This window comes from Diabrotica virgifera, chromosome 9, assembly GCF_917563875.1.
Source record: "Diabrotica virgifera virgifera chromosome 9, PGI_DIABVI_V3a".
Classification (NCBI taxonomy): Eukaryota; Metazoa; Arthropoda; class Insecta; order Coleoptera; family Chrysomelidae; genus Diabrotica; species Diabrotica virgifera.
The window spans coordinates 209,521,607-209,547,174 of record NC_065451.1 but is presented as its reverse complement, the minus strand read 5'-3'; the positions used below and the strand labels follow the sequence as shown (position 1 = coordinate 209,547,174).

The following is a 25,568-nucleotide window of genomic DNA, read 5'->3' as shown; positions in this document are numbered from 1 at the left end:
TATATAAATACTTGGGTTCTCTGCTAAACGATAGTTGGGACTGATAAGGAACAGAGTAAAACAAGCCAGAAATGAATCTTTGAGGTTTCGTAAATTTCTGACTGATAGCAAGTTAGATTTCAACTTGAGATACAAGATGCTAGTGTTACGTTTGACCTGTTCTCTTGTACGGAATGGAAGCATGGACGTTAAAAGCCAGATCCATTAACATTATTGAAGTTTTTGGAAATGTGATGCCTGCTCCGAATTCTTTGAGTATCATAGAAGAGCAGAGTCAGAAATGATCTGAAAAGACAGGACAAACTGAGATGCTAGTTGAATATATTTATGATCTTGTTAACTTCTACATCAACTGACTCAATAGTTTAATAATAATAAACAATAAAATATTCATATGTTGCAACATACGCTTCAATTACTTTTAAGATTGCTCTACATATTTATAATACCACTATCAGATAAGAGCAATTTAAATTATCTGTAAAAGGAAATTGTTATCAGACTTTTTACCTATCTCTTGAGGTTTTTTTTTTTCAAATGTCCTTCAAAATCGTTCAACCAGAAAAAATCTTTCTTTCTGGGAAATTCCTGTTCTAAATATATGAACTGGATTTTTTAGATTATATATCAACGTACGTCATTGCAGCAAAACATTTAACTTCCTGTGGTACCAAATCTGTGTTCCTGATAACGAAATAATATATATTTGTCTGTCATGGGATTGTACTATGAGACTGAAAAATTTTCAGAGAATTGCAAATTGACGATTACTTTGCGCCCAATTGATACAAAATAATTTTGGAGGCATCAGATCAAAGTATAAAGAAGAAGAAAATAAAAAACGATTATCAGAGTGAGAAACAAAGAAAAACGCATTAGATGCAAAAATAGTAGTATGTATGTGTAATTTTTATTTTGAATTTTTATTTTCCTTCCATCATAATTTAGTCGAAACTTCAGTATGTCGAGCATTCGATACAACAACGAGCTTTATCAACTTTACAAGGAAACACTCCTGTCAGATTTCATTAGAATACAAAGATTGCAATGGACCGGACATGTGATAAGAAGGGGAGAGGATAGGCTACCAAAACACTGAACGCTAGCATGCAAGGAAAGAGAACGGCTGGAAAGCCAAGAAAGCGCTGGGAAAACGCAGTAAGCAACGACGCACAAGCACTTTTAGGAGGAGAGAAGAACAACCACAGACACACAAAGGTTGAGACAAAAAAAATAAAGGAGGCCAGGCTCAATTTGGGCTGTAGTGCCGAAGAAGAAGAATGTCAATTCTGTATCTTTGTATCTGTAATTTTTTATTATTCTCTTTCACTATTAGTTTCGTCATCGTTATAATATCTTTATCTCGTAGACGCATTTTCCATATTCGTTTAGTTATACGAGTAGTTTATTCTTTTCTAAGTTTACCTTTACATATAATCCAATTTTTGTCTTTGCATCAGTACTTTTTGTAGTCTTGCTTATTTTCGCCATGTTTTCTGATTCATTTTAGCCATTTCTTTCTCTAGGTTTTGAATAAATGTTATAAATGTCACCGACGAAATGTAATCATCGACGTGCGTTTTTTCTGCCACATAGAATTTAATGCGTTAGAAAGAAATCTAAAAACTAACGCACTGAAACATCCTCATAAGAAAAAGCATACAAAGAAAGAAGAAAGGCAGACCCCGCAGATCATTCAGAGATGAAGTGGACGAAGCAATGAAAGAATAAATCTACAGGAAAGGGACTGGCAAAACAGCAACAGCTTAGTATTGTATATGGCCTTGTTATTGAAAATAAAAACACAAGTATAAATCCTTCGAAAAGATTTTTACTAATTTTTTATTGGACTTTTCACATTGTCAACAACGTTTACAATATTTGAAGTAAACAGATCTTACATACATAGTCAACATATAAATACATCAAAGATGTACTTAATGTGAAATATAGAAAATATAAATAAAATAATAGTGATCATCTCGTTCTAATCGTAGATAGACTTGCCAACACATTATTACAGAAACCGTATCTTAATCCGATTACAAAAGTCATTTGTACACCGAGTAAAATCTTTATAGAATTCTTGGTAACTATCTGTTGTCTGAGCTTTTTACAAATTTATAAAGACACAGGCCGATAAATAGCGGACATGGGAGAGCCTACAATATACACTCATCACCTGTATTTTGTATTTGAGTGGTGTCTTTAAGTTTGAAGAGGTGAACATACTGAATAGCAGGTATAATAATTAAACGTACAATAGATTAACATTTATTATTTTCTACCTCTGCCGGAAATTTAATCACACCACTCAAATACAAATAACTTTGTAATAAGCTTAATATTAAGGTTTACTGCAATAATTTGATGGCAACTATACAATCCACATTTTTTGATAATGCACCTTTATAAATGTGGAAAAGTAACGAGTTTTCTCGATTTTACATACAATTCGAAAATTCTATAGAAATATGTTACATTTTTTTATCGATTCTACGTTTATTGAAACATTTTGTACCTTTGCGGATACACTTTTACTATATTAAAAAAATTAAATGTCCTAATGAAATAAATATAGTATTTATTGGATAGAATCTTTTAGATTCTCGTACAGCTTCCGAAGCGAACCATGGCCGGTGAAAGAAACCCTGTCTGCTTAAAGTTTAGGTGAGTGTACGACGACTTAAACGCTCTCGGTGACGAGAGCGTTTGTCACCGGCCATGGTTCGGTCCGGGAGTTTCGTTGAAGAATCGGTGTCCTAACGCATATCCATCCCTTATCTTATTTTTAATTAGGTGTCTTTACCTTAGTCATTATACATTGTCCCCTCTTTTTTCCTGAAAAAGCTACATATGGGATGAAAATTTGTCATCCATAAATGATAATGTTGTTCCATTTTATCTATAGTATACAGTGATAAGCGCGCTAGCAAAGGTGGAAATTATCGATATAAACGTATAAATTAAGATTACATTATAGTTTTCCACCTTTAGAAGTATCGGAGGAGTATTACAACACTGTCATTGTGACAGGATAATTTCATAAAATACTCCTGTCACAGACGTCTAAAGGTGGAAAATTATGTAACATAATGTTAATTTATACATTTATTTCGATAATTTCCACCGCCACTAGTTTCATCTCTTTTAATTTCACAATGTATTATGTTTTCCATCTTTTGCGTTATTTTGCCGGTTATTAGCGCGCTCATCACTGTATAAATTACTAGTATCTCGCCGTAGCGATGACGGTCGCGAGTTCAATGCTTTTTCCCCATTCAAAAAGTGCACAACGTCGCTAAAGAAGTTTATATTTCAATAACTAAAAAAAAAATCAGATACCTGGATTCGCTGCAGTCCCGAACAGTGTCTTATAGACGGAGAGGCAGCGCTGAAAAATCTCTTTGAATTTAGTAAAGCTAAATTTTTCACAGTTGATTACTGTGATTGTGTAGAGAAACATACTGCGGTCGGTCAAGCGAAACGTAGAACAGGGGTTACTGAGAGGGTATCAAAGTTGCTTTCCTACGAAGGTAATTAAATCCATTTACTAAGGCTGAAAATCAGTACACACATTCTAAATTGAATATAAATAAGTTATTATAGTCGGTCAGCTGTATGACGGGACAGAGCCGATCGGTCGGCCCCAGTGAATGTACAGAGTTATTCACTATAGTTTGGACCCCCTTGTAAACTGCTTTATTTACAGAATTAGAAAAAAATGTAAAATACAAAAGTTATTCGATTTTTTGACATATATATCGTACTAGTGACGTCATCCATCTGGGCGTGATGACGTAATCGACTATTTTTTTTAAATGAGAATAGGGGTCGTGTGCTAGCTCATTTGAAAGGTTATTCAATTCTCTATACACTACTATAAACATTAAGATCATTATTTATACAGGGTGTCCAAAAAAATGTTTGAATTATTAATTAAACAATGAATTTAATTTAAAAAAAAATTTTTGGACACCCTGTAAAATTAATCATGTTAATGCTTATATTACTGAATAGGGAATTGAATAACCTTTCAAATGAGCTAGCACTCGACCCCTATTCCCATTTAAAAAAAATAGTCGATTAAGTCATTATGCCCAAATGGATGACGTCACTAGTACGATATATATGTAAAAAAATCATAATTTAAAAATTGAATAAGTTTTGTATTTTACATTTTTTTCTAATTCTATAAATAAAGCAGTTTACACGGGGGTCAAAATATAGTGAATAACCCTGTACATTCATTGGGGCCGACCGACCGGCTCTGTCCCGTCATACAGCTGACCAACTATAATAACTTTTATTTATATTTAATTTAGAATGTGTGTACTGATTTTCAGCCTTTGTAAATGGATTTAATTAACTTCGTAGGAAAGCAACTTTGATACTCTCTCAGTAACCCCTGTTCTACGTTTCGCTTGACCGACCGCAGTATGTTTCTCTACACAATCACAGTAATCAACTGTGAAAAATCTAGCTTTAGTAAATTCAAAGAGATTTTTCAGCGCTGTCTCTTGGACTATTATTTGTTTATTTCCCTGGTGTAGAATGTTTAATCCAATATGTACTAAAGCCAAGCCGAACTATAGCTGTGACCATGATACTCCTTAATTTTCTATCAATACTGGGTGGTAAAATGTAAACTAATATGGCAGTGATCGAAATGTATAAGTCTGTCGCTTCACTCGTGAAGCAAAGGATCGAACAACAGTTGAATAACGGTAGATGGTGACAAATCTTCTTCCCTTTATAAGAGATGGAAAGACTTCAATGTCTTCCCATCTTGTGCATTTTTTTGCTATGTTTGGTTCACTGTTCAGTAAGTGTTCGTCTAGGACACCGACATCTCCAACGAAATACAGATTTTTCTCAAAGAATTTCAACATAAAAACAAACATGTTGAAGAAAACACACTATGTATTCGCTCCGTGCATGACTGATGTGGCACCTAGAATAGTCGCCTGACATTTTTGGCGATCACAATTTGACGTTAATATAATACACATATGACATATTTGACGTTAATACAGGGTGTCCCCGAAAATAGTGCGTTCCTTTAAGGTATGGATATAATACACAATTTAGAACAAAAAAGTCCTGTAACATTTTTTTTATAAAGTTAACCGTTTTCAAAAAAAATTACATTGTTCTCCATATAAGTGAATTTTTATTTTCATATATTTGAATGACATGGCAACGTAACCTAGAAGAACTTGCTGTGACTGTGGAAATTTAACCTAATAACCTCTTGTTTATTTACTTTGAGGTGTTATTTTTGGGGTTGTTGACATCGTAGGTACCTACCTGCAAAATAATGGATATGGGTTTGGTTGATATTTACATTATTTTACCTACCAGATGCAACTGACCTACAAACCTACTTTTTTAATCTTTAGACTTTTGAGTTGCGCGTTGTTGCCAGACTTCAATTTGCATATTAAAATGTATTTTCGTTTTTTGGTCAAACGGATCAATTTAGAAAAAAATGTTGACTTTTTTGCTCTACATTGTGACTTCTACCTATACCTTTAAGGAACGCACTATTTTCGGGGACACCCTGTATGTAATATTTATTTTCCATTTTTGATAAAATTTACATAACAAAAATCGAGACAGTCCAACACAAGTTCTTAAGGTACATAGCATATAAACTGGGTATACCTTTTGAGTTAAATCAGTTAAATTATTATCAAATTGAAACCCAATTGGGTATTCTTTCATTGCGTGACCGACGAGTAATTAAGGATGCAGGGATGCTCTTTGGCATAATTAATTCAACAGTTTTGTGTCCTCAGCTACTTGAGCATGTTGGTCTCCATGTACCTCTCCGTAGAACTCGATTAAATCAAACATTCTATGTTCCTATCCATAGAACCAACTATGCATATAACAACTTTTTATCTCGAGCACTAAGATGGGCAAATATTCACCCTGATCTAGATTTCTTTGCACCGCAGTCTGAATTCATCTCTGGCCTCAGACGTATGTTTGTTTGAGTAGTTGTTGGATAGATAGTCATTATTGTGATATATAAATCTGATTTATGTGATTAAGTTTGTGATATTTATATTTTATTGTTATAGGATTTAGCCATACGGCTCACACTCCCTCTAAGGGGAAAATTGACTCATCCCAGATACCTAAGGTATCAAAAGGATTGAGCTCTGGTGGGACTCTTTCCGTGTTATCGAGCCCTAGGTGACTTGGTATGCAGGTGTATCTCCCAAAAATTTTCGTACACATCTGGCCGTTGCGAGTAGTACTGCTTTCTGCATGGTCTTATAAAGATATTCATTAAGACCCAGCTTTTTTATGCTTTCGAGGAGGGTCTTCGGAATGACTCCAGTAGTAGACATAATAATCAGTATCGTCTGGGTACTTGGCGATCTTTTCAGTAAATTTAGTACGTAGATTATTGTTGTTAGAAATCGCCACATCAATGAGGGTTGTTTGTCTCGTTAATTTATTGACTAATACGAGATCTGGTCTATTATGCGCCACTGTTTGGTCTGTGAGCACAGTGCGGTCCCAGTATAGCTTGTAGTTGCCATCCTCAAGCATACTCTCAGGGGCGTATTGATAATAAGGGAGATGGTCGGTTTGGAGAAGTCCCAGCTTGATAGCTATCTCCTGATGAAGGATTTTTCCCACTGCGTCATGCCGTTCCTTGTACTCAGTTGCAGCAAATGCCTGGCAGCCCCCTGTAAGATGTTGGATGGTTTCTTGGGCTTGGCATCCATATCGGCATCTGTCGTTTTGAACATGAGGGTCTTTGATGATATATTTCAGGTAATTTCTGGTTGGTATAACCTGATCCTGAATAGCCAGTAATGAACCCTCCGTTTCAGGGAACATCTTTCCTGATATCAACCAATAGTTCGACGCTGTATTGTCGACATAGTCTTGGCTGACCTCATTGGGATGTCGCCCGTGCAGAGGTTTACCCGTCCAGGTGCGCAGTTTTTCGTCTTTAGTAAGGTGGTTTATGCGCATTTCTGGTATTTTATTGTATTATTGTTTTATGATTACTATTTTATTGTATTTTAATTATTATTGACACATGTATTATGTATATTGGACTTATAAACTTGTAATCTTATTGGGCAGTAGCCCGTTGAAAATAAATAAATAAATAAATTTGTTATACAAACAATGAATGTGTTCGCGGAGACAGTCGGGGACTAGTCCACCATCCACGAAAAGTGGAGCATGCGCACTTTAAAAGAATATAAATAATACCGTTGATAGATAAATATACAAGGTATACTTACTATTAATTAATAATATGAATTAATTATTAATATACTGGTATATTTATCAATAAAGGATAATACATTAAATAAATAAAAAAAGAATTAAAGTGCGCATGCGTTGTCGTGGACTAAAAGTCACTGACAGAGCCCGCAAACGAACATAATGACACTGACATTGCAAAAATTCGCCAAAATTGGGAGGACCTTATATTTGACTCCAAACAATTTTGTTTATAATGTTAAACACTCATAAGGAATTTTTAATTTATTGTTTACGTGGTTTGTGTGACAAAATAAGACTTTTCATTTAGGTATTTAGTTAAAGAAACGTGTCAATTAAGAGATGTTTATTCGTTTTTGCCCTAGTGAGTTAATTTAATGCAATGATTAGAACATAAACAGTTTTTTCAACATAAACAGTATTTTCAACCACTAAGGAATAAAAACCACCTGAGCAAAAACGAATAAAAATCCCTTAATTAACACGTTTCTTTAACGAAATACCTAAATGAAGTCTTATTTTGCCACACAAAGCACATAAATGACCATATGACCATTTAACGTTACAAACAAAGTTGTTTGGAGTCAATATAAGCTCCTCCCAATTTTGTGACATTTGTGACGTCAGACTTAGGCTGTCCATTGTCATATTTCGCCGCTATGGACGCTGGCATAGTTTCGTGTATTCTCACCATGGTCACGCAAGGAGCGAATAGATCTTGAAACGAAGAGGTTTCTCATCTAAATACACAAAACTACTTTCAAATAAGTATGTGTTCGATCATGTTCAATAGATCTATAAAAAATCAATGAACTACCAACTGATTTTAGTTATTATTAATTACACTTAATGATAATTAAGATAATAGAGAGACAAATAGTCGAGTTATTAGAATTTTTGTTTAAAAAATAATGTAGTTCACTTAAAAGTAAAATTTTTGCGAACAAAATAGGATGAAAACCAAAATCAGTGGTTAGTTCTTGGTTTTAAAATGGAAAAAATTTCTACAAAGGAAAATATTATATTATGTAGTTACATATACATTTAAATCAAATAAGGTAACCGCTAACACTACATATTTTAAAACAAATGTGGTCATTTGTTGTTCTAGTATTTAAAATCAAATTGGTAACATACTACAGTAGACTCCCTCTATAACGAGAACTCAAATGGCGGCCTAATTACCTCATAAGCGGATCTCGTTATATCAGACAACAATAATATTGAAATGTGTTGATGCCTCTTATGTAGTTTATTAGGTGTCGATGGTGAACAATGAGACCTCGCCATCATAAATTGTAAATTTTCTACAATATTCAATATCGGTCGATACACAGGAAGAAGTTTATTGCAGGCGGCGAAGCATATTACAGCACTTACCTCGATAATAACACAGAAGTTGGGAATTTCTTTATACAGGCAACTGGGGTGTTTACTTATAGCCATTACTGTATCCTTCGGTTTCATTTTTCCTCGTTATAACCAAATATTGCTCGTTAGAGGGTTATAGTTAAATAGGAATTTCATGGGACACCTAATGTACCTCGTTATAAGCGAAACCTCGTAATATCCTTGTTCGTTATAGAGAGAGTCCACTGTAATTGTATTCAGCACTTGAAACTAACAATTACGTTGTAAAGAAGAGCAACACAAGAAGAAATGGTGATCAATGGGACAGAATGTTCTGGAAATGAATGAACTGAATAAAGAATCTAATGCCTGCTTGCACCAACAGATCTTAAGACATGCTTTAAGCTCGATTTACGAACATATGTGTTGCACCATTGAATCTTGGATTTTATAGATAAGAATAGAAAATCATGGTGCAACGTACATGAAACTTAAAGTGACCCTACTATAAACAGCTGGGCTAAGATTTGTTGGTGCAACCAGGCATAAATGAAAAAAAATGTTCTGAAGCTATTTCCTTGTGGCATTTTTATAATAATTAACTATTTAGATGGGAAATAAGCCACAATTAAATTGAAAAAAATAATTTTATTAACGTTTCGACAGCCAAATCGGGTGTCGTCAAAATACTACTAAAATCAACAAAAATGTTGTTGCTTAGTAAAAAATTCTTCTAATAATTTATTTAAGTAAATTTAAGGAAGTTGTACAGGATTATATCAGCATCCAAAATAAAAGCAACTCATATTCATTTAATTTTTAAATATCTTAAAAACAAACATCGCCGGTTGTTTTAAAATGATTAGGTGACACCGATTGCCCAACATAGTGCACTAGTTTTCAAGAACGCTTTGTCAGCCATTCGATATTATTAATATTTAACGGTCAAGTTGTGTCAACAATCTAAATAACAACATTTGCAAGTTTATGTATATATTCAGGAGAAGCATCGCCGATCATTCTTTTATCATTCGTTATTCGTGATTCATTATTCATCATTCGATATTTAGACCTCAAGCTCATCAGCTGGTTACTGGTATGTTTAGTAGTGTTGAATAAATAAATAGATGTTATGACCAAATAGTGCCTCCAGTTAATTAACCCCATCACCAGGGTAGTTCAACCCCGGATTTCTTTATAAAGTCAATAGAAAGAAAATACCACGATTAGTAAGTCAATAACATATCGAGTTAGTACAAATTTTATATTATTTTATTATTACTTTTTGTATATCTATGTATTATTAATATTATTTATAATTTAAACATATTAAAGTCAGAATTTGGTATTAGTTTTGAGGGTAAACTAAATGTAAGACCAAATACTTACGATGTTGGGATAGTATCACGAGGTTTTTTCCTGGTTTTCCCTCGTGATTTACTATGGAATCTCTAACGCGAGAATTTTACTGTCACCGTTGCATTTGGTTGTCTTTGTAAAGACAGATCACATGCTATAATTTTTTTGGGGCGGTTATTCGTGAGTTGGGGTTGATTTCATGTAATCAAATGAACTATCTCTCAGTAAAGTTGTCCCACGAACGCAACTCATAAATATTGGCAATATCATTTTAAAGTCTTCTACTTTAAAATGTATAATATAATATGTCTGAATTGCCGATATAAATGAGTCAGATTAAATAAATTATTATTAGAAGAATATTTTACTAAGCAACATTTTTGTTTAATTTAGTAGTATTTTTTATTTTGACAACGACACCCGATTTGGGCGTCGAAACGTTAATAAAATTATTTTTTTAAATTTAATTGTGGCTTATTTCCCATATAAATAGTTAATTATTTTAAAACAAAGTCAACGGACTTTGTTAGTTATTTTAAACACTAGAAAAACATGTTAAGAAATTGCAAAAAATGCGTTCATGATTTTAAAAATATCTCTCTTCTTTGTTTATTGTTTGTTTTATGTAGTACATGATACTTTTGACAAATCAATTATGTATAAATACTGCAATAATAGATTTTGTATGACAATAAATACATTAAACCAGCGGTTCTCAATCTGTGGTATATGTACCACTGGTGGTACATATCCTTATAGAACTGTAAGTGGTACATGACTCAAAAAGGTTGAGAACCGCTGCATTAAACCACTCAATGAGCTCCCAAATCCAGTACCTTTTCAGTCGAACATATGGACCTCGTTAAAAAATCATTACAACTCTTAGAACATTTAAAAATCAAGGATGTATCTATTCCGTCCATATACAGGGTGTAACAAAAAGATAGGTCATAAATTATTAGTTTGAATGAACCCAACTTACCTTAGTACAAATGTGCACATAAAAAAAGTTACAGACCTTTGAAGTTACACAATGAAAATAGATTTTTCCAATAGATGGATCTATTGAATAAAAAGAAGTATTTGCTTTTACTTACAAGTATTTAAGTATATACTTAATACTAATTGAATAAAGTCATTTCTTTAATGCTTTATTCAATTACTATTAAGTAAATACGAGGAAGTAAAAGCAAATACTTATTTTTATTCAATAGACCCCATATATCAAAAACTGTTAGGGATTTTATTGTTATTAAAAAAATAACAGTGAAATTTGTGCACGCCATAACAATTTTATGAGGGTTTCGTGCCCTTAAACCCCCCAAATGTGTGCGTTCCAATGAAATTATTATTCTGGCACCATTAGTTAAACACAATGTTTTTAAAACTTTTTTCCCTCTTCTTAGTACTTTTTCGATAAGCCAGTTTTTATCGAAATATTTTGAACATTTCTAAAATCCACCACATATTTGTAAATGGTTTCGTAAGATTATAGAGACCTTAATGTTATTCTGAAACTATTTCCTTGTGGCATTTTTATAATCAACTATTTTCAATGGGAAATAAGCCACAATTTTCCCAAAAAAATGATTTTATTAACGTTTCGACGCCCAAGTCGGGTATCATTGTCAAAATAATAAAATCATTTTTTTTTGGTAAAATTGTGGCTTATTTCCCATTGAAAATAGTTGATTATAGAGACCTTTTTTTTGTTGTTTGGCCTTCGGGCTTAAGTGCCCATTCAACCAGTAGCAAATATGTAACTTAACTAAACTAACTGCACTATTATTCTGGAAATTAAAAGAAGAACTATGATGGGGAGAGGAACTAGGATTACTTTTTGCACCTAGGGGTCATTCAAGGTGACTGACAGACAGAAAGGGTAGACCACGGAAAGTGTAAATAGGAAAAATAGGTAAAATATTTGGCGATATAACAAAGGTAACGAGCTTAACACCTACACTAAAGTTTTAAGTTACATGTTTAATAAACTTAAGAATAATTTTGTACACCTGATACATATTTAATGACCGCAAATGGAATAGATTGATAGGGGGGTAAAGTTTTTCACCATTCAGATTGAAAGGGGGTATTTCAAATTTACTGCAAGCATAAAAAATGTGAACCAATTCGCTCCCCACATTGCAGGTTTCACAAAGTTCGGTGTTGACTACACCAAATAGAGACCTTTTAATAAAATTTCTTTGTATGTAATTTACATTATATTTACTCAAAAAATTACTAAGAGGCAAAAAGTTTTAAAAACATTGCGTTTAGCTAATGGTACCACAATAATAATTTAATTGAAATATTTTTTAGATGTTCCCACCATAAGAAAGCAACATGTCCATTTTCAATATAAGAACAGTTTTCGATATATTGGAAAAAATTGATTTTCATTTTGTAACTTCAAATGACTTAACTTTCTGTATGTACACATTTGTACTAAGGTAAGTTAGGTTCAATCGAACTATTTTTGGTATCAGAATATATGATTAAAATGACCTACCTTGTTGTTAACACCCTGTATTTGACTAATGTAAAGAAGAATCTGCTCTATTACATCTCACTTTTTATAGCAACAATTGCTAAACGGAATCAATGTATTTATCGTCATCTCGAGAAATTCCTTTCATCTTAAAAAACTCATATTATACATGTTCACATTCGAGAAATTTACGCCTCGGATTCTCCAGGTGTATTTTCTTCTTCCAATATAGGGACAATCAAATTGTCCTTGGACATCAAATTGTATTTCGTTACAAATTGTGTAAACCGTTTACATAAACAAGTCTCTGTTTCGAATTCGTCAAATATCGATCTATGGTGGTAGTATGCGTGTGAAAAAATTCGATATACTCTTCTACATACTGATCCTAGCTTTGCAACGGATGATTCCTTAATACTAACTCTAAAAAAAAAGAAAAAAAGATTAAGTTTTATAGTCAACTATAATAATCAATTTTTAAACTTACTAAGGAAGTAAAACTTCCTTTGTAGGTAGATGGTATATAAATTTATTAAAAATTTTTATCTAAAAAGATCCAAATTGGATTGAAGTGGGTACATGACTAGTATGAGAAACACAAACGTTTTCGGAACAATCAGTCCATCATCAGGTCGAAAACTTTAGATCCAAAGTAGTTGGAACTAGCTACGTAGTTAGGTCGAAAGACCTTAGTAATAAAAGAATTAGGCCATTTCGGCTACAACAATGTCGACAATAAGTCGATGTTAAAAGAATATAAAAATGTAATGAGACTATAAAGGAGTCTTCATCTTGGCTTCAAACTGACAGCTGTCAGTCTGGCTGAATCCTGTCAGTTTGAAGCCAAGATGAAGACTCCTTTATAGTCTCATTACATTTTTATATTCTTTTAACATCGACTTATTTTCGACATTGTTGTAGCCGAAATGGCGTAATTCTTGTATTACTAAGGTCTTTCGACCTAACTACGTAACTAGTTCCAACTACTTTGGATCTAAAGTTTTCAACCTGATGATGGACTGATTGGTCCGAAAACGTTTGTGTTTCTTGTACTAGTGATGTACCCACTTCAATCCAATTTGGATCTTTTTAGATAAAAATTTTTAATAAATTTATATACCATCTACCTTGTAGGCTACAAGTGAAGTTTTACTTCCTTAGTAAGTTTTTTATTATGGTATGCGGTATACAGCCAATGAGAGGAATCTTTTCCTTTTTATTTAATCAATTTTTAGGTGTCGCTACCAGTACCATATCATCTGCATTGATACCATATTATATTTTAGACTTTTACAAAATTAAATGATTCAATAATAATCAAATAATCTATTCTACCAAACCTTCTTTTTGCAGAGAGGGGCAAAATTATGGAATAAATTCATTTTCTCTAAAACGGACGATTTTGAAGAAAAATCCTGAAACAGGTCGATAACTACCTCTTCAAACCTACCAAATTTCATTTGCATATCTAACCCGGTTTTAGAGCAATAAATAAATCGTCAGTTTGTAAGAAAAATTTCAACACCCCGTATCTCAGAAACGAAGCTTTTGAGGACATATGTTTGTACAAACAAACGGTGATTATTTTTTCATGCAGAAGTACCCCTTAAAGTTTGTCACACTTATTTAGAAACACCCTGTATTGATGAAGAACATGGCTAGTTGTAAGGCAAGCCGCACACCAAAGAAACATGAAACGAAAAACATGAAACGTGAAACATGTTTCATGAAAATAAAACACTGCTAAACAAATCTCAAAGTCCGCCTACCAATGAAACGAGTGTGATTCATGATCATGACACATTTTTATTTTCGGAGAGTTTCATAAATGGCCGGACGTATATTTGTTTAGCAGTGTTTTATTTCCATGAAACGTAATTTACGTTTCATGTTTCTTTGATGTGTGGCCTACCTTAAAGTACCTAACTTTTTTATTATCCAACATAAGCGAATGATTAAAAAAACAGGATGTTAAGAAAACCTGAGGCTGTAATTGGGTTTTAGTTTCAGTATATTATAAATGCTAAATTATTCCACAGGGAGTGGTGAACTTTGAGAAAAAAACAGTTTGATTGGTACACAATGACAATTTACCTATCTAGCAACAATATTATTACAGCGATATTGTTAAAGAATAAGGCTATAACATATTAAAAAATCACTTAAATCAGACAACAGGTTTAGGAAATCCAAAACATCAAAAGTGGTCCATTTTGTGGGGTGCCCGTTTTCTCTGACATGCAGTGAATTAATTATTACATATATTGAAATATCTCAATGAATAACTTACCGACTTGGAAAATACTTATTGCTATTTAATAAGCAAGCTGCTCCATCTAAAGTGTGCCTCGTATAGTCAATCGCTGGACACTCTTTTGGAGTTTTGTGTGCTGCACAAAGGAAGATCCACTGTTCAGTGGCTGTCATTTGGGTACAAGTTTCCGGATGGCATTCGCCTTGCAGTCTAACCGCTAATCCATTCAGCTCCATGCAGAATTGCCTGTGAATGTAAATATATAAATAAAAATAACACTGATACCTTCTACTTGTGGTGCTTTCTCCTTTAGTGGAGGTTAGCGACTACACTGGCAAATCTGTCTCTGTCCAATGCGGCTCTAAACAAAGATGATGAATCAGAGGTATAAAAGATGGACATATCTGGAGAAGATGAACAAATAATGCAAATGTGTGGACAACAAAAAATTTCAAACATTGTGAGCTTCGTTCAAACACGAAGATGGCTCAGACACCTAGCTAGAATGCAGGGAGGCAGAGTTCCCAAAGAATTAATAAATACTGAAGCTGGAACAAAAAAGAGAAGAGGATGACCACAAAGAAATGGATGGAATCAGCAAAGAAGACTTGAGATTAAACTGAAAAAACCTAGCACAAGATAGGAAGAAAACCCTTGAAGTCTTGGACCTCTAGAGCCTGTTTTGAGCTGATATATATCTATAAGAGTATATCTGTATATCATAGTAAAAGAGAACATCTTTATAAATGAAATACAGATTGAGAGGGGAGTCAAGTAGGGCTGTGTCCTGTCTCCTACTTTGTTCAATTTATATTTAGAGGAAATAATCCATGAAGCACTAGAAGAATTAACTACGGGAATAAAAGTAAACGGTCGACCAACCAATAATATACAGTTTGCCTACTAAGCTATTTTATTAAAAGAATATCTTGAAGATTTACAACAAATGGTTGACAGAGTGGTAGAAGTCAACAAAGAAAACAGACTGCCCCTAAACACAAAAAGGCATAATTCATGGTAATAACAAAAGCCCAACAGCGCCAAGAAATCTAAACAATACATGGAGAACAAATTAAAAAAGTTGAAAAATATAAATATCTGGGTACAATAATTAATAAAAAATAATGAATATTTATATAATAAAATGCTTTCAACAAACAAAAAAGAGTATTTTGTAGCAGGGGTATAGTCAGTTCGTTAAACTCAGACGCAACTGGCTAGATATTTTAGTCAATAATTTTTTTGTTTTTTGCCAATTTTGCAAAAATTGGCAAAATTATTAGCTATTTATTGATTATTAACTATTTTGTAAATATTTTTACCGACTAAAATTACCGACTAAAATATCTAGAAAGTTGCGTCTGAGTTTAGCGAACAGACTATATTACAATTTCTTTAAAGATAAGACTTCTTAGATGCTACATGTTCTCCGTATTATTTTATGGATTGGAGGCTTGGACAATAAAAAAAGATGTTTCAAACAGATTAGAAGCCTTTGAGTTAAGAGCCTACAGAAGAATATTAAGAAATTTGTTTAGTACATTTTTTAATTCAACCTATGTTACTAGTAATATAGATTATCTAGCTGTAAACTCTGATAATAGTCTTTGTATTGAAATTTGTGATAAACTATATTAGATGTATTTGAATTTATATCTAAGATTGATCTAAAAGCAATTTCTGGACCTGATAATATATCCCCTCCGTTCATATTTAATTGTAGATTTATTCTGAGTTATATTTTACAAAAAATATTTAGTTTGTCATTGGGCTCAGGTGTCTTTCCAGAGATATGGAAGAGAAGTTATATTACCCCAATCCATAAAGGTGGTAATAGAGAAAATATTGAAAACTACCGAGCTATATCTAAAATTTCAGTTTTTGCTAAATCTTTTGAAGGGATTGTAGCTGCAAAACTTGGTCCATTATTGAATCCTACTTTACTGCCCGACCAACATGGTTTTATTCCAGGACGTTCTACTACTACCAATATTTTAGTTTTACAAGAATTTTGTTGGATGCTCTTGAAGGGTATGACTAGGTTGATGTCATTTATACTGACTTTTCGAAGGCATTCGATAGAGTTAATCATACTGTCCTAATCTCGAAACTTTATAATGCTGGTTTACATGGAAGATTACTAGGCTGGATGGAGAGCTATCTCACAGATAGAACTCAAGTTGTAAAAATTAACCAATTTTTGTCATCTACTCTCAATGTAACCTCTGGTGTTCCACAGGGTGGACATTTATCTCCTCTACTTTTTAATTGTTTTGTAAATGATATAAAAAATTGTTTTTATCATTGTAATATTCTTCCCTATGCTGATGACCTAAAAATTTATAGTCATAAAAAATTCCAATGACTGTAGTTTATTACAGAATGATTTAAGTAGATTATTGGATTGGTGTAACTTAAATGCTTTGGATTTGAACATAAATAAATGTAAGGTAATGCGATTTTTTAGAAATAAACATCGATTTAATTTGAATACCATATTGGACCAAATATTTTGGAGGTAATCACAACATTTAAGGATCTTGGGGTAATTTTTGACCCTACAGTAAGCTTCAGGGACCACTTTTCTTACGTTTCTAATAGATCCATGAAACTTTTAGGTTTCATGAAACGTAGTCTCTCTGAATTTGATATTTATTGTCTCAAAAATATCTACTATTCCCTTATTAGATCGGTTTTGGAATATGGTAGCAATATTTGGTCTCCGCATTATAACTGCTACAAAGATCTATTAGAAAGAGTACAGAGAAAGTTCTTAAGATTTATTCCTTTTAAATTGAGAATACCTTTAAATGAAATTGAATACATTGTTTTACAATCTTTACTTAAATTGCCTACTCTTGAAGAAATGCGAATATTGCTAGATGTAGCATTTATATATAAATTAATACGAGGAGGCATTGATGCTAGTGCTCTTTTGGAAAAGGTTTACTTCCGTACTCCCTGTAGAGACACGAGATCCCAAGACTTATTTTATTTAGAATTTCATAATCGAACTAATACTGTAAATAAACCCTTACAGAGAATGTGTCGAAATGCAAACAAATTTAATAGTAATGATTATTTTCATTTATCACTAAGTACTATTAAGAATGAGATCGAAAATACCTTTTTATGTAATCACATTGTGCTTTAATAGTTTAGTTAAATTTAAGTTGATTTGTAAAAATGGCAAGTCCATAAATAAACATTACATTACATGACAAAACTGCACTATCTGGGAGATGTCATGAGGGGTGAGCATTATCACCTGTTGCAATTAATAATACAAGGAAAAATGCAGGGTAGAAGGAGTCATGGAAGAAGACGCATCTCCTGGTGAAAAAATTTGAGAACTTGGTTCAACTGCACTTCTGCTGATCTCTTTAGAGCAGCGGTATCGAATGTGGGAATTGCCATGATGGTTGCCGACCTTCTTAGAGGAGATAGCACATGAAGAAGAAGATATCTATAACACTGATGTTTTCTCTGCTTACCTTAGATGCTCATATTTCCATACTCCTTCGTCTTGCGATTCGGGCATTTTTAATATTAGATCTATGTTATTCGGGTCACGACGTATGAGTTGTTGGATGTATTGTTGCACTGCGAGGGTGCTATCCATATCTTCGAAAGGTTCATCTGGCCAGTGACTGAAATCCTACAATGACATTTCATATAAATTGAGGTAAAGTTAATCGTAGAATATAGATGAAACACACGGAAATTTCGTGAATTACTTAATTTTTCTTAATTGATTACCTTTGCTTTCGTTCCTGGTCTATTTCTTCGCAAAATTGTGGATCCATCGGCCATCTTCATCTTTGACATATAAATAAATTATTGACAGATTTCACTTTTGTCTTGATGTGTCCTTGTCAAAACAGTGCTAACAACTGCCCAATAATTTTTTATGCCTACAAAATTTATTATTGACTAAATTAAAATAGTTATATATTCCAATTATCATCCATTGAGAAAATTATCAATATTTGTTTATTTTGTAGATCCTAATTACCATGGCCGTCTTTATTTGAACAGACCGTACTACTAGATGTGGCAACACTGTTGAGCTGTTAAATAGAGGGCCTAGCTAATTTCCACATAAAAAGAAGAAGTGAACTATTGTATTGTAAAATTAGGTTAGGTTTTTAAAACCCAAATGTTTAAAAAATGAATAAGATAAATCGTACACAAATATTAAGATTATATAAAGAATTATTAAGATATAGCGAAGAACTTAAATTTACAGACAAACAATATTTCCGCAACAGAATAAAAGAGGAATTCCACCAAAATAGAGATCTTGTTGACGAAAACCAAATCAGTCATAACTACAAAGTAAGTTTGATTTATTCTTCTTTAGTAGCCTCTTCTGGCCCAGTCCTGGACAAAAACATCTTGTGTTTTCCATATTCGCCTGTCTTGAGCTATATGGTGCCAGTTTCTTCGTACCTTTCCTTTAATGTCGTCGATCCATCTTTTTTGCGGTCATCCTATGCCCTGTTTGTGAGCTTTTGGTGGCCATTGTATTACTCTTTAATCGAACCTAATTGGATTTATTATATGTTATGAAATCTTTCAGTTCTTTTTTCATTGTAGAAAGGTGTAACGTTACTTCTAAAACAAGCAGTACAATGATGTTGTGCAGACACTATATTAGGACCCAATTACTGTTAAGATTTAAACACACATTAGATATTTCCAAAGTGCCCCCTTTGCTGGATAAAGACATAGAAGAGATGCATGTACGAGGAAGCGGACCTGGTGGTCAGAAAATAAACAAAACAGCGAATTGTGTAGTAATGAAGCACATTCCAACAGGTAATATATTTCTTCTTAGTCGAAACATCAATAAAATCATTTTTCAAGTTAAACTGTGGCTTATTTTCCAATTAGAATAGTAAATTATATTTCTTCTTTTGGCATCATAATCCTGGATGGGTCTTCTCCTGTCTGTAATTTCCTAATGTTGTATTGTATACTACATTTAGCAATGTAATTTCCCTATAATTCTGGTATGCTCTCTTATCTCCTTTCTTATATATTGGATATATAACGCCAACTGCTCATTCCTCCTCCATTTGAACTTGATCTACCTACCTATATGAATATGGTACATTCCATGTCAAATCACTAAGCCAAAAAATTTTGGATTTCCTATTTGTCTGAAAATTGGTATATAGCTTCTGCGGGACGTAAAAATAAGATATTTAAGGTCAAAAAATCTTCTTTTTTTCTTAAAATGTTATTTTATGCGATTTGGTGTTTATTTCAACAAATTTGCATTTTCTATCGTAAAGTATCAATGAAAAACATAATATTTTAATATAAGGGACTCAAAAATGTCATTATTTGGCATTATTACAAGTTATTTTGATTCAAAACAAGTTTTTGATCAAATTTTATAGTGTAGAAAACTTTAAAATACCGTTTTTTACATTTTCCTCCATTGCCAAAATACTTCATCATCAATTTGGCTGAAAATTTGCCCACAGATAGCCAAAATATAGGACTTTAAGTGGTTAGAAGGATTTGAATTATATTACAATACCAAAAAAGTTACATGCAGTAATATCAGACTCAAAAGTATATTAGTACAATCAGGATAGCACTTGGCCTTGCACGCCGAGCTGCCCAAAATTTTATTTTTCTAATCTTTAGGGGAATCAATAGTAGTCTAAATTTGAAATCACAAATGAATTCCTCCGTTACGTTAGCCACCATCTTGATTTTAAAGGAGAACCTGTTTTGCTCAATATATCCACCAATTTTAACTTTTTGACAAAAATGTTAGGAACAGAAATTGTTCCAAATAAATCGTATTTACAATTATTACAATTTCTTTTTAACAGTTTTTGCTGTGAGGTCGATATTTTCGAATTAATTGTACTTACAGTAGACTTCTATATTTTTGACTATGATATTGCATGTAACTTTTTTGGTATTGTAATATAATTCAAATCTTTCTCACCACTTAAAGTCCTATGTTTTGGCTATATGTGGACAAATTTTCAGCAAAATCGATTATGATGGATTTTGGGAATGGAGAAAAATGTAAAAAACCTTTTAACATTTTCTACACTATAAAATTTGATCAAAAACTTGTTTTGAATCAAAGTAACTTGTTATAATGCCATATAATGACATTTTTGAGTCCCTTCTATTAAAATATTATGTTTTCCATTAATACTTTACCATAGAAAATGCAAATTTGTTTAAATAAACACCAAATCACTGTAAAATCGCATAAAATAACATTTTGAGAAAAAAAGAAGAAGAAGATTTTTGACCTTAAATATCTTATTTTTATGTCCCGCAGAAGCTATATACCAATTTTCAAACAAATCGGAGATCCAAAATATTTTTTGCTCCAAAATTGAGTGATTTGAAATGGAATTACCCATATTATTAGATATCTAATGAATTCTCTCCCGAATTTGGATCCTCCATGTTTTAATAATTCTTCCTAAATTCTGTCCATCCCTGGCTTTTTATTTGTATTTTAGTTTCTTTATTATCTGAACCACTTCTTTACACCTTGGATTTTTAATGTACTGCTCCACTGTATAATATATTCTCTCGTTTTGTTTGCTTCAGAGTATTCTTTCTACTTTTTTGTTTCTCTGTTAGTAGATCTCTGTTCTTGTCTTTGCATATCGTCAATTTTGGTTTAAATGACTGTAAATCCGCCAAGTCACATCCATCAAAATTTTCAGGAGATGTGAAAAACACGGAAAACAGGAAAGAGTTGGCCAAAGTGGGCCAAAGAAAAGAGTTCTCCTCGATATTTGGCGCAGTTATTAGATTATAAGGGAATGCCGAAACAGGTCGATTTTTAGTTTTAAATTACAATTTATATATATATATATATATATATATATATATATATATATATATATATATATATATATATATGTTACACTTGAAGTTTCCGCGGGAGCTATATGTGCTTTCTGTTGTTTTCCGGGTTTGACTCCGCGTTGAATAATTTTGGTTTTGATAAAAACCATTATTTTGACGACGTTTCGGCAAGTTTTGACAATGGCAAGTGAGATCTTGCCGAAACGTCGTCAAAATAATGGTTTTTATCAAAACCAAAATTATTCAACGCGGAGTCAAACCCGGAAAACAACAGAAAGCATATATATATATATATATATATATATATATATATATATATATATATATATAAAAGTACTGAGATAACAGCTGGGAAAACCCTGGTACTGAGGAAGCAATGAAAGATATATATATATATATATATATATATATATATATATATATATATATATATATATATATATATATTAAATCCTTTAAATAACAGCTGACTTTTTAGATGAAAATGGGGTTGAAGTTTATTGGGTATCCAGCTGAATAAAACCAAGTGGTACTCTGTTTAACAAAACGTTATATTTCGCTGATTTTCATCAGCATCATCAGACGAAAGCTACAATATTTAAAAATGGTACAATTTTATAGTATGGTTTTTTACAATTTTTATCTTACCTAATTGAGGTTGATGGTATTTAGATGATATTTAGATGACATCGAGATACTGCAATTTTGATAAAATGTGGGTTAAATTTAGTTAATTATGTAATAGGATTAAATGAAATTTGTTTTATATTGACAAGAATGAAAATTGTATTTGAAGTTGATTAATGTCAATCAGATGAAGTACTAGACATATTAAATATTGAATGTTATTAAGTGTTTTATGTAGGAAAATAGTTTAGTTATATATCGCTAATATCATAAAGGTTTATTTAATTGAAATTTAACACATCGGTTGTCTTTTAGTTTAAAAATTTAATATTATTTTTTATTATGTTAATTATATATTAAAAATGTGTTATAAATTTGATGTTATTTTTCTAATTGTAATAAATAAGCATAAATTTCACTTAGATGTTCGACGTCTGATTTCTTATTTATTAAATTATTTGTTTGACTGATAAATGCCATCTCGAGGAATAGTCTTTTGTTAAGATTATTTTCTATTGCAAGTATTTTTGTTTCGTTGTAGTTCATTATATGTTGTTCATCATGTTCATCATGGTTCCATTTTCACCAAAATTAAAGATAAAACACCTAAAGACCAATTATCTAACATAATCTACTGTATTCCTTGTGGAAGTTGTAATAAACAATACATCGGCCAATCGTCTAGACACCTAAAAAGCCGTATAACTTCACACAAAAGTGACAGTAGATTATACCCTGATAGATGTTCCCTTGCAAAGCACGTACATGATGAACAACATATAATGAACTACAACGAAACAAAAATACTTGCAATAGAAAATAATCTTAACAAAAGACTATTCCTCGAGATGGCATTTATCAGTCAAACAAATAATTTAATAAATAAGAAATCAGACGTCGAACATCTAAGTGAAATTTATGCTTATTTATTACAATTAGAAAAATAACATCAAATTTATAACACATTTTTAATATATAATTAACATAATAAAAAATAATATTAAATTTTTAAACTAAAAGACAACCGATGTGTTAAATTTCAATTAAATAAACCTTTATGATATTAGCGATATATAACTAAACTATTTTCCTACATAAAACACTAATGCCCGGTTGCACCAACATATCTTAACCTTAAGTCGAGAATATCATAAGAATTAATATAATATAATTATAATATATTACAATAATAATACCATAATATAATAATAGATATAATTGATGATAAGGTAAGAATCTAAAATTATGGTACAACGTAAGTGATACTCAAGGAGGCCCTATTTATAAGTAGAGCTTAGCTAATCTGGAACTTAAGATCTGTTGGTGCAACCAGGCATTAATAACATTCAATATTTAATATGTCTAGTACTTCATCTGATTGACATTAATCAACTTCAAATACAATTTTCATTCTTGTCAATATAAAACAAATTTCATTTAATCCTATTACATAATTAACTAAATTTAACCCACATTTTATCAAAATTGCAGTATCTCGATGTCATCTAAATATCATCTAAATACCATCAACCTCAATTAGGTAAGATAAAAATTGTAAAAAACCATACTATAAAATTGTACCATTTTTAAATATTGTAGCTTTCGTCTGATGATGCTGATGAAAATCAGCGAAATATAACGTTTTGTTAAACAGAGTACCACTTGGTTTTATTCAGCTGGATACCCAATAAACTTCAACCCCATTTTTATATATATATATATATATATATATATATATATATATATATATTTCATACTAGTGACGTCATTCATCTGGGCGTGATGACGTAATCGATGATTTTTTTAAATGGGAATAGGGGTCGTATGTTACCTCATTTGAAAGATTGTTTAATTCTCTGTTATATTGGAGTGTTCTCCTAGCGGCGCCGTTTGGTGCTACTGTACCTCGGTTAACAGATTACTGGACTCGTGGTCGAAATTATTTTTCGCTCATTTCATCATTCCCCGTTAGAGGAAAGTCTAACCACACTTCGCTGCAAATATTTTAATATCAGTAATTCTTCTTCGTTTCGTTATGGTTCAATTCAGTCTTCTTGTAAAGCCTCTTTGACAAGGAATAGATTCCGAAACATCAGGTGTCAGAGGATGGCAAAAAACTCGAATCAAAACGAAAACGATTATTTTTTTTTGTCATACCTTACTCGGTTTTTTAGAGTACAAAATGACCACGTTTCATTAAAGTAATCTGCGACGCATTATTGGAGTGTTCTCCTAGCGGCGCCGCTTGGTACTACTGTACCTCGGTTAACAGAATACTGGACTCGTGGTCGAAATTATTTTTCACTCATTTCATTATCATTTTGCCTTATGCTGTTAAAAAAAAATCCTGAAAATGGAATTTTATCAGTTTACCTTTTCAAACTTTGAGGTTCATTTAAGGCCTTAAAGGTAGTTTGAAATTAAATAATGCTATAAGCCTTTTTTAGAGCATACTTTTCTAAAAAGTTTGGTTTTTGATTTATTGCTCTAGGACAAACCTCAGTGAAAATATTGGCTAAAAAGCGAAGTCATGTGTTCCGTGAAAATGATCGATACTCTTTAACAAAAATGGCCGTCATCGGCAAAATAAATTTTTTTAAAATAAAATGAATGCAATTTTGTACTCTCCATAGACTGAAGTTTAAAAGGTAGAAAAATAAAAAATATTAAAAATAGTCAAGCAACTGCCTTTGGACCCACTTGGCTTGGATTGACCCATATTTCTTTGTCTCTTGGCTTTTAACATAGTTTCTTTCTCTACAGTTTCGCCCTATTTGGTTCTGTTAAGTTTAGGTAATGTATTTATATGAGTAAATTTCAAGATTTTTAAAATGTCTGTCTGAAAGACTGAAATATTAAACCTATAGTTAAAATCAAGTCAAATAATTTGATTTTTTATAAAAAAATGAGTATGTACATAGCTGAAAATTGTGTTGTAATATTTTAGGAATTGTTGTAAAATGTCAAGAAACTAGAGAACTGCACAAAAATCGAGTAATAGCCCGCAGCCTTCTTCAAACAAAACTAGATAACTTTGTAAATCGAGAAAACAGTTTAGAAGCCCAAACTAAGGTCCGCAATGAAAAGCGGAGTCTTGTGAGGGACCAGAAAAGAGAAAAACTACAAAAACTAAAGGAAGCTTGGAAGAATCAAGAATGTAACAGCATAGATCAAAAATTATAGTAATTAATAAATAAAATACTTTCAGTTTTATATGTTTTTATAATCAGAAAACAACTTCTTCTTCCTCTAATGGCGCTACAACCCTTTGCCAGTCTTGGCCTACTTAACAATGTTCTTCCATTTTGCCCGATTGGATATCTTCCTTCACCACTGCCTGGTGGTCACGGTTTTAAGATATTCCTCTAC

At 32.1% G+C, this 25,568-nt stretch overlaps 2 protein-coding genes across 3 annotated transcripts; one reads left to right on the top strand and one right to left on the bottom strand.

The window, feature by feature from the left end:
- Positions 1-753: 753 nt before the first annotated feature.
- LOC114327643 (mitochondrial translation release factor in rescue) lies at positions 754-25,412 on the top strand. Of its 2 annotated transcripts, XR_007700986.1 has the most exons (4): positions 754-897; positions 18,716-19,049; positions 19,311-19,532; positions 25,147-25,412. XR_007700986.1 is itself a non-coding variant. In XM_050662381.1 (3 exons), exons 2-3 carry the CDS (start codon positions 19,346-19,348, stop codon positions 25,380-25,382), a joined length of 423 nt encoding a protein of 140 aa, XP_050518338.1. In that variant the 5' UTR covers positions 18,858-19,049; positions 19,311-19,345; the 3' UTR covers positions 25,383-25,412. The 2 variants fall into 2 exon arrangements, 1 of the variants encoding a protein (XP_050518338.1); XM_050662381.1 differs by lacking the exon at positions 754-897 and having other exon boundaries at positions 18,858-19,049.
- On the bottom strand, positions 7,301-18,575 carry LOC114327639 (MOB kinase activator-like 4). The gene is made up of 4 exons (XM_050662380.1): positions 18,471-18,575; positions 18,206-18,369; positions 14,748-14,957; positions 7,301-12,880 (listed from the first exon to the last, which is right to left on the bottom strand). Exons 1-4 carry the CDS (start codon positions 18,537-18,539, stop codon positions 12,646-12,648), a joined length of 678 nt encoding a protein of 225 aa, XP_050518337.1. The 5' UTR covers positions 18,540-18,575; the 3' UTR covers positions 7,301-12,645.
- Positions 25,413-25,568: the final 156 nt, after the last annotated feature.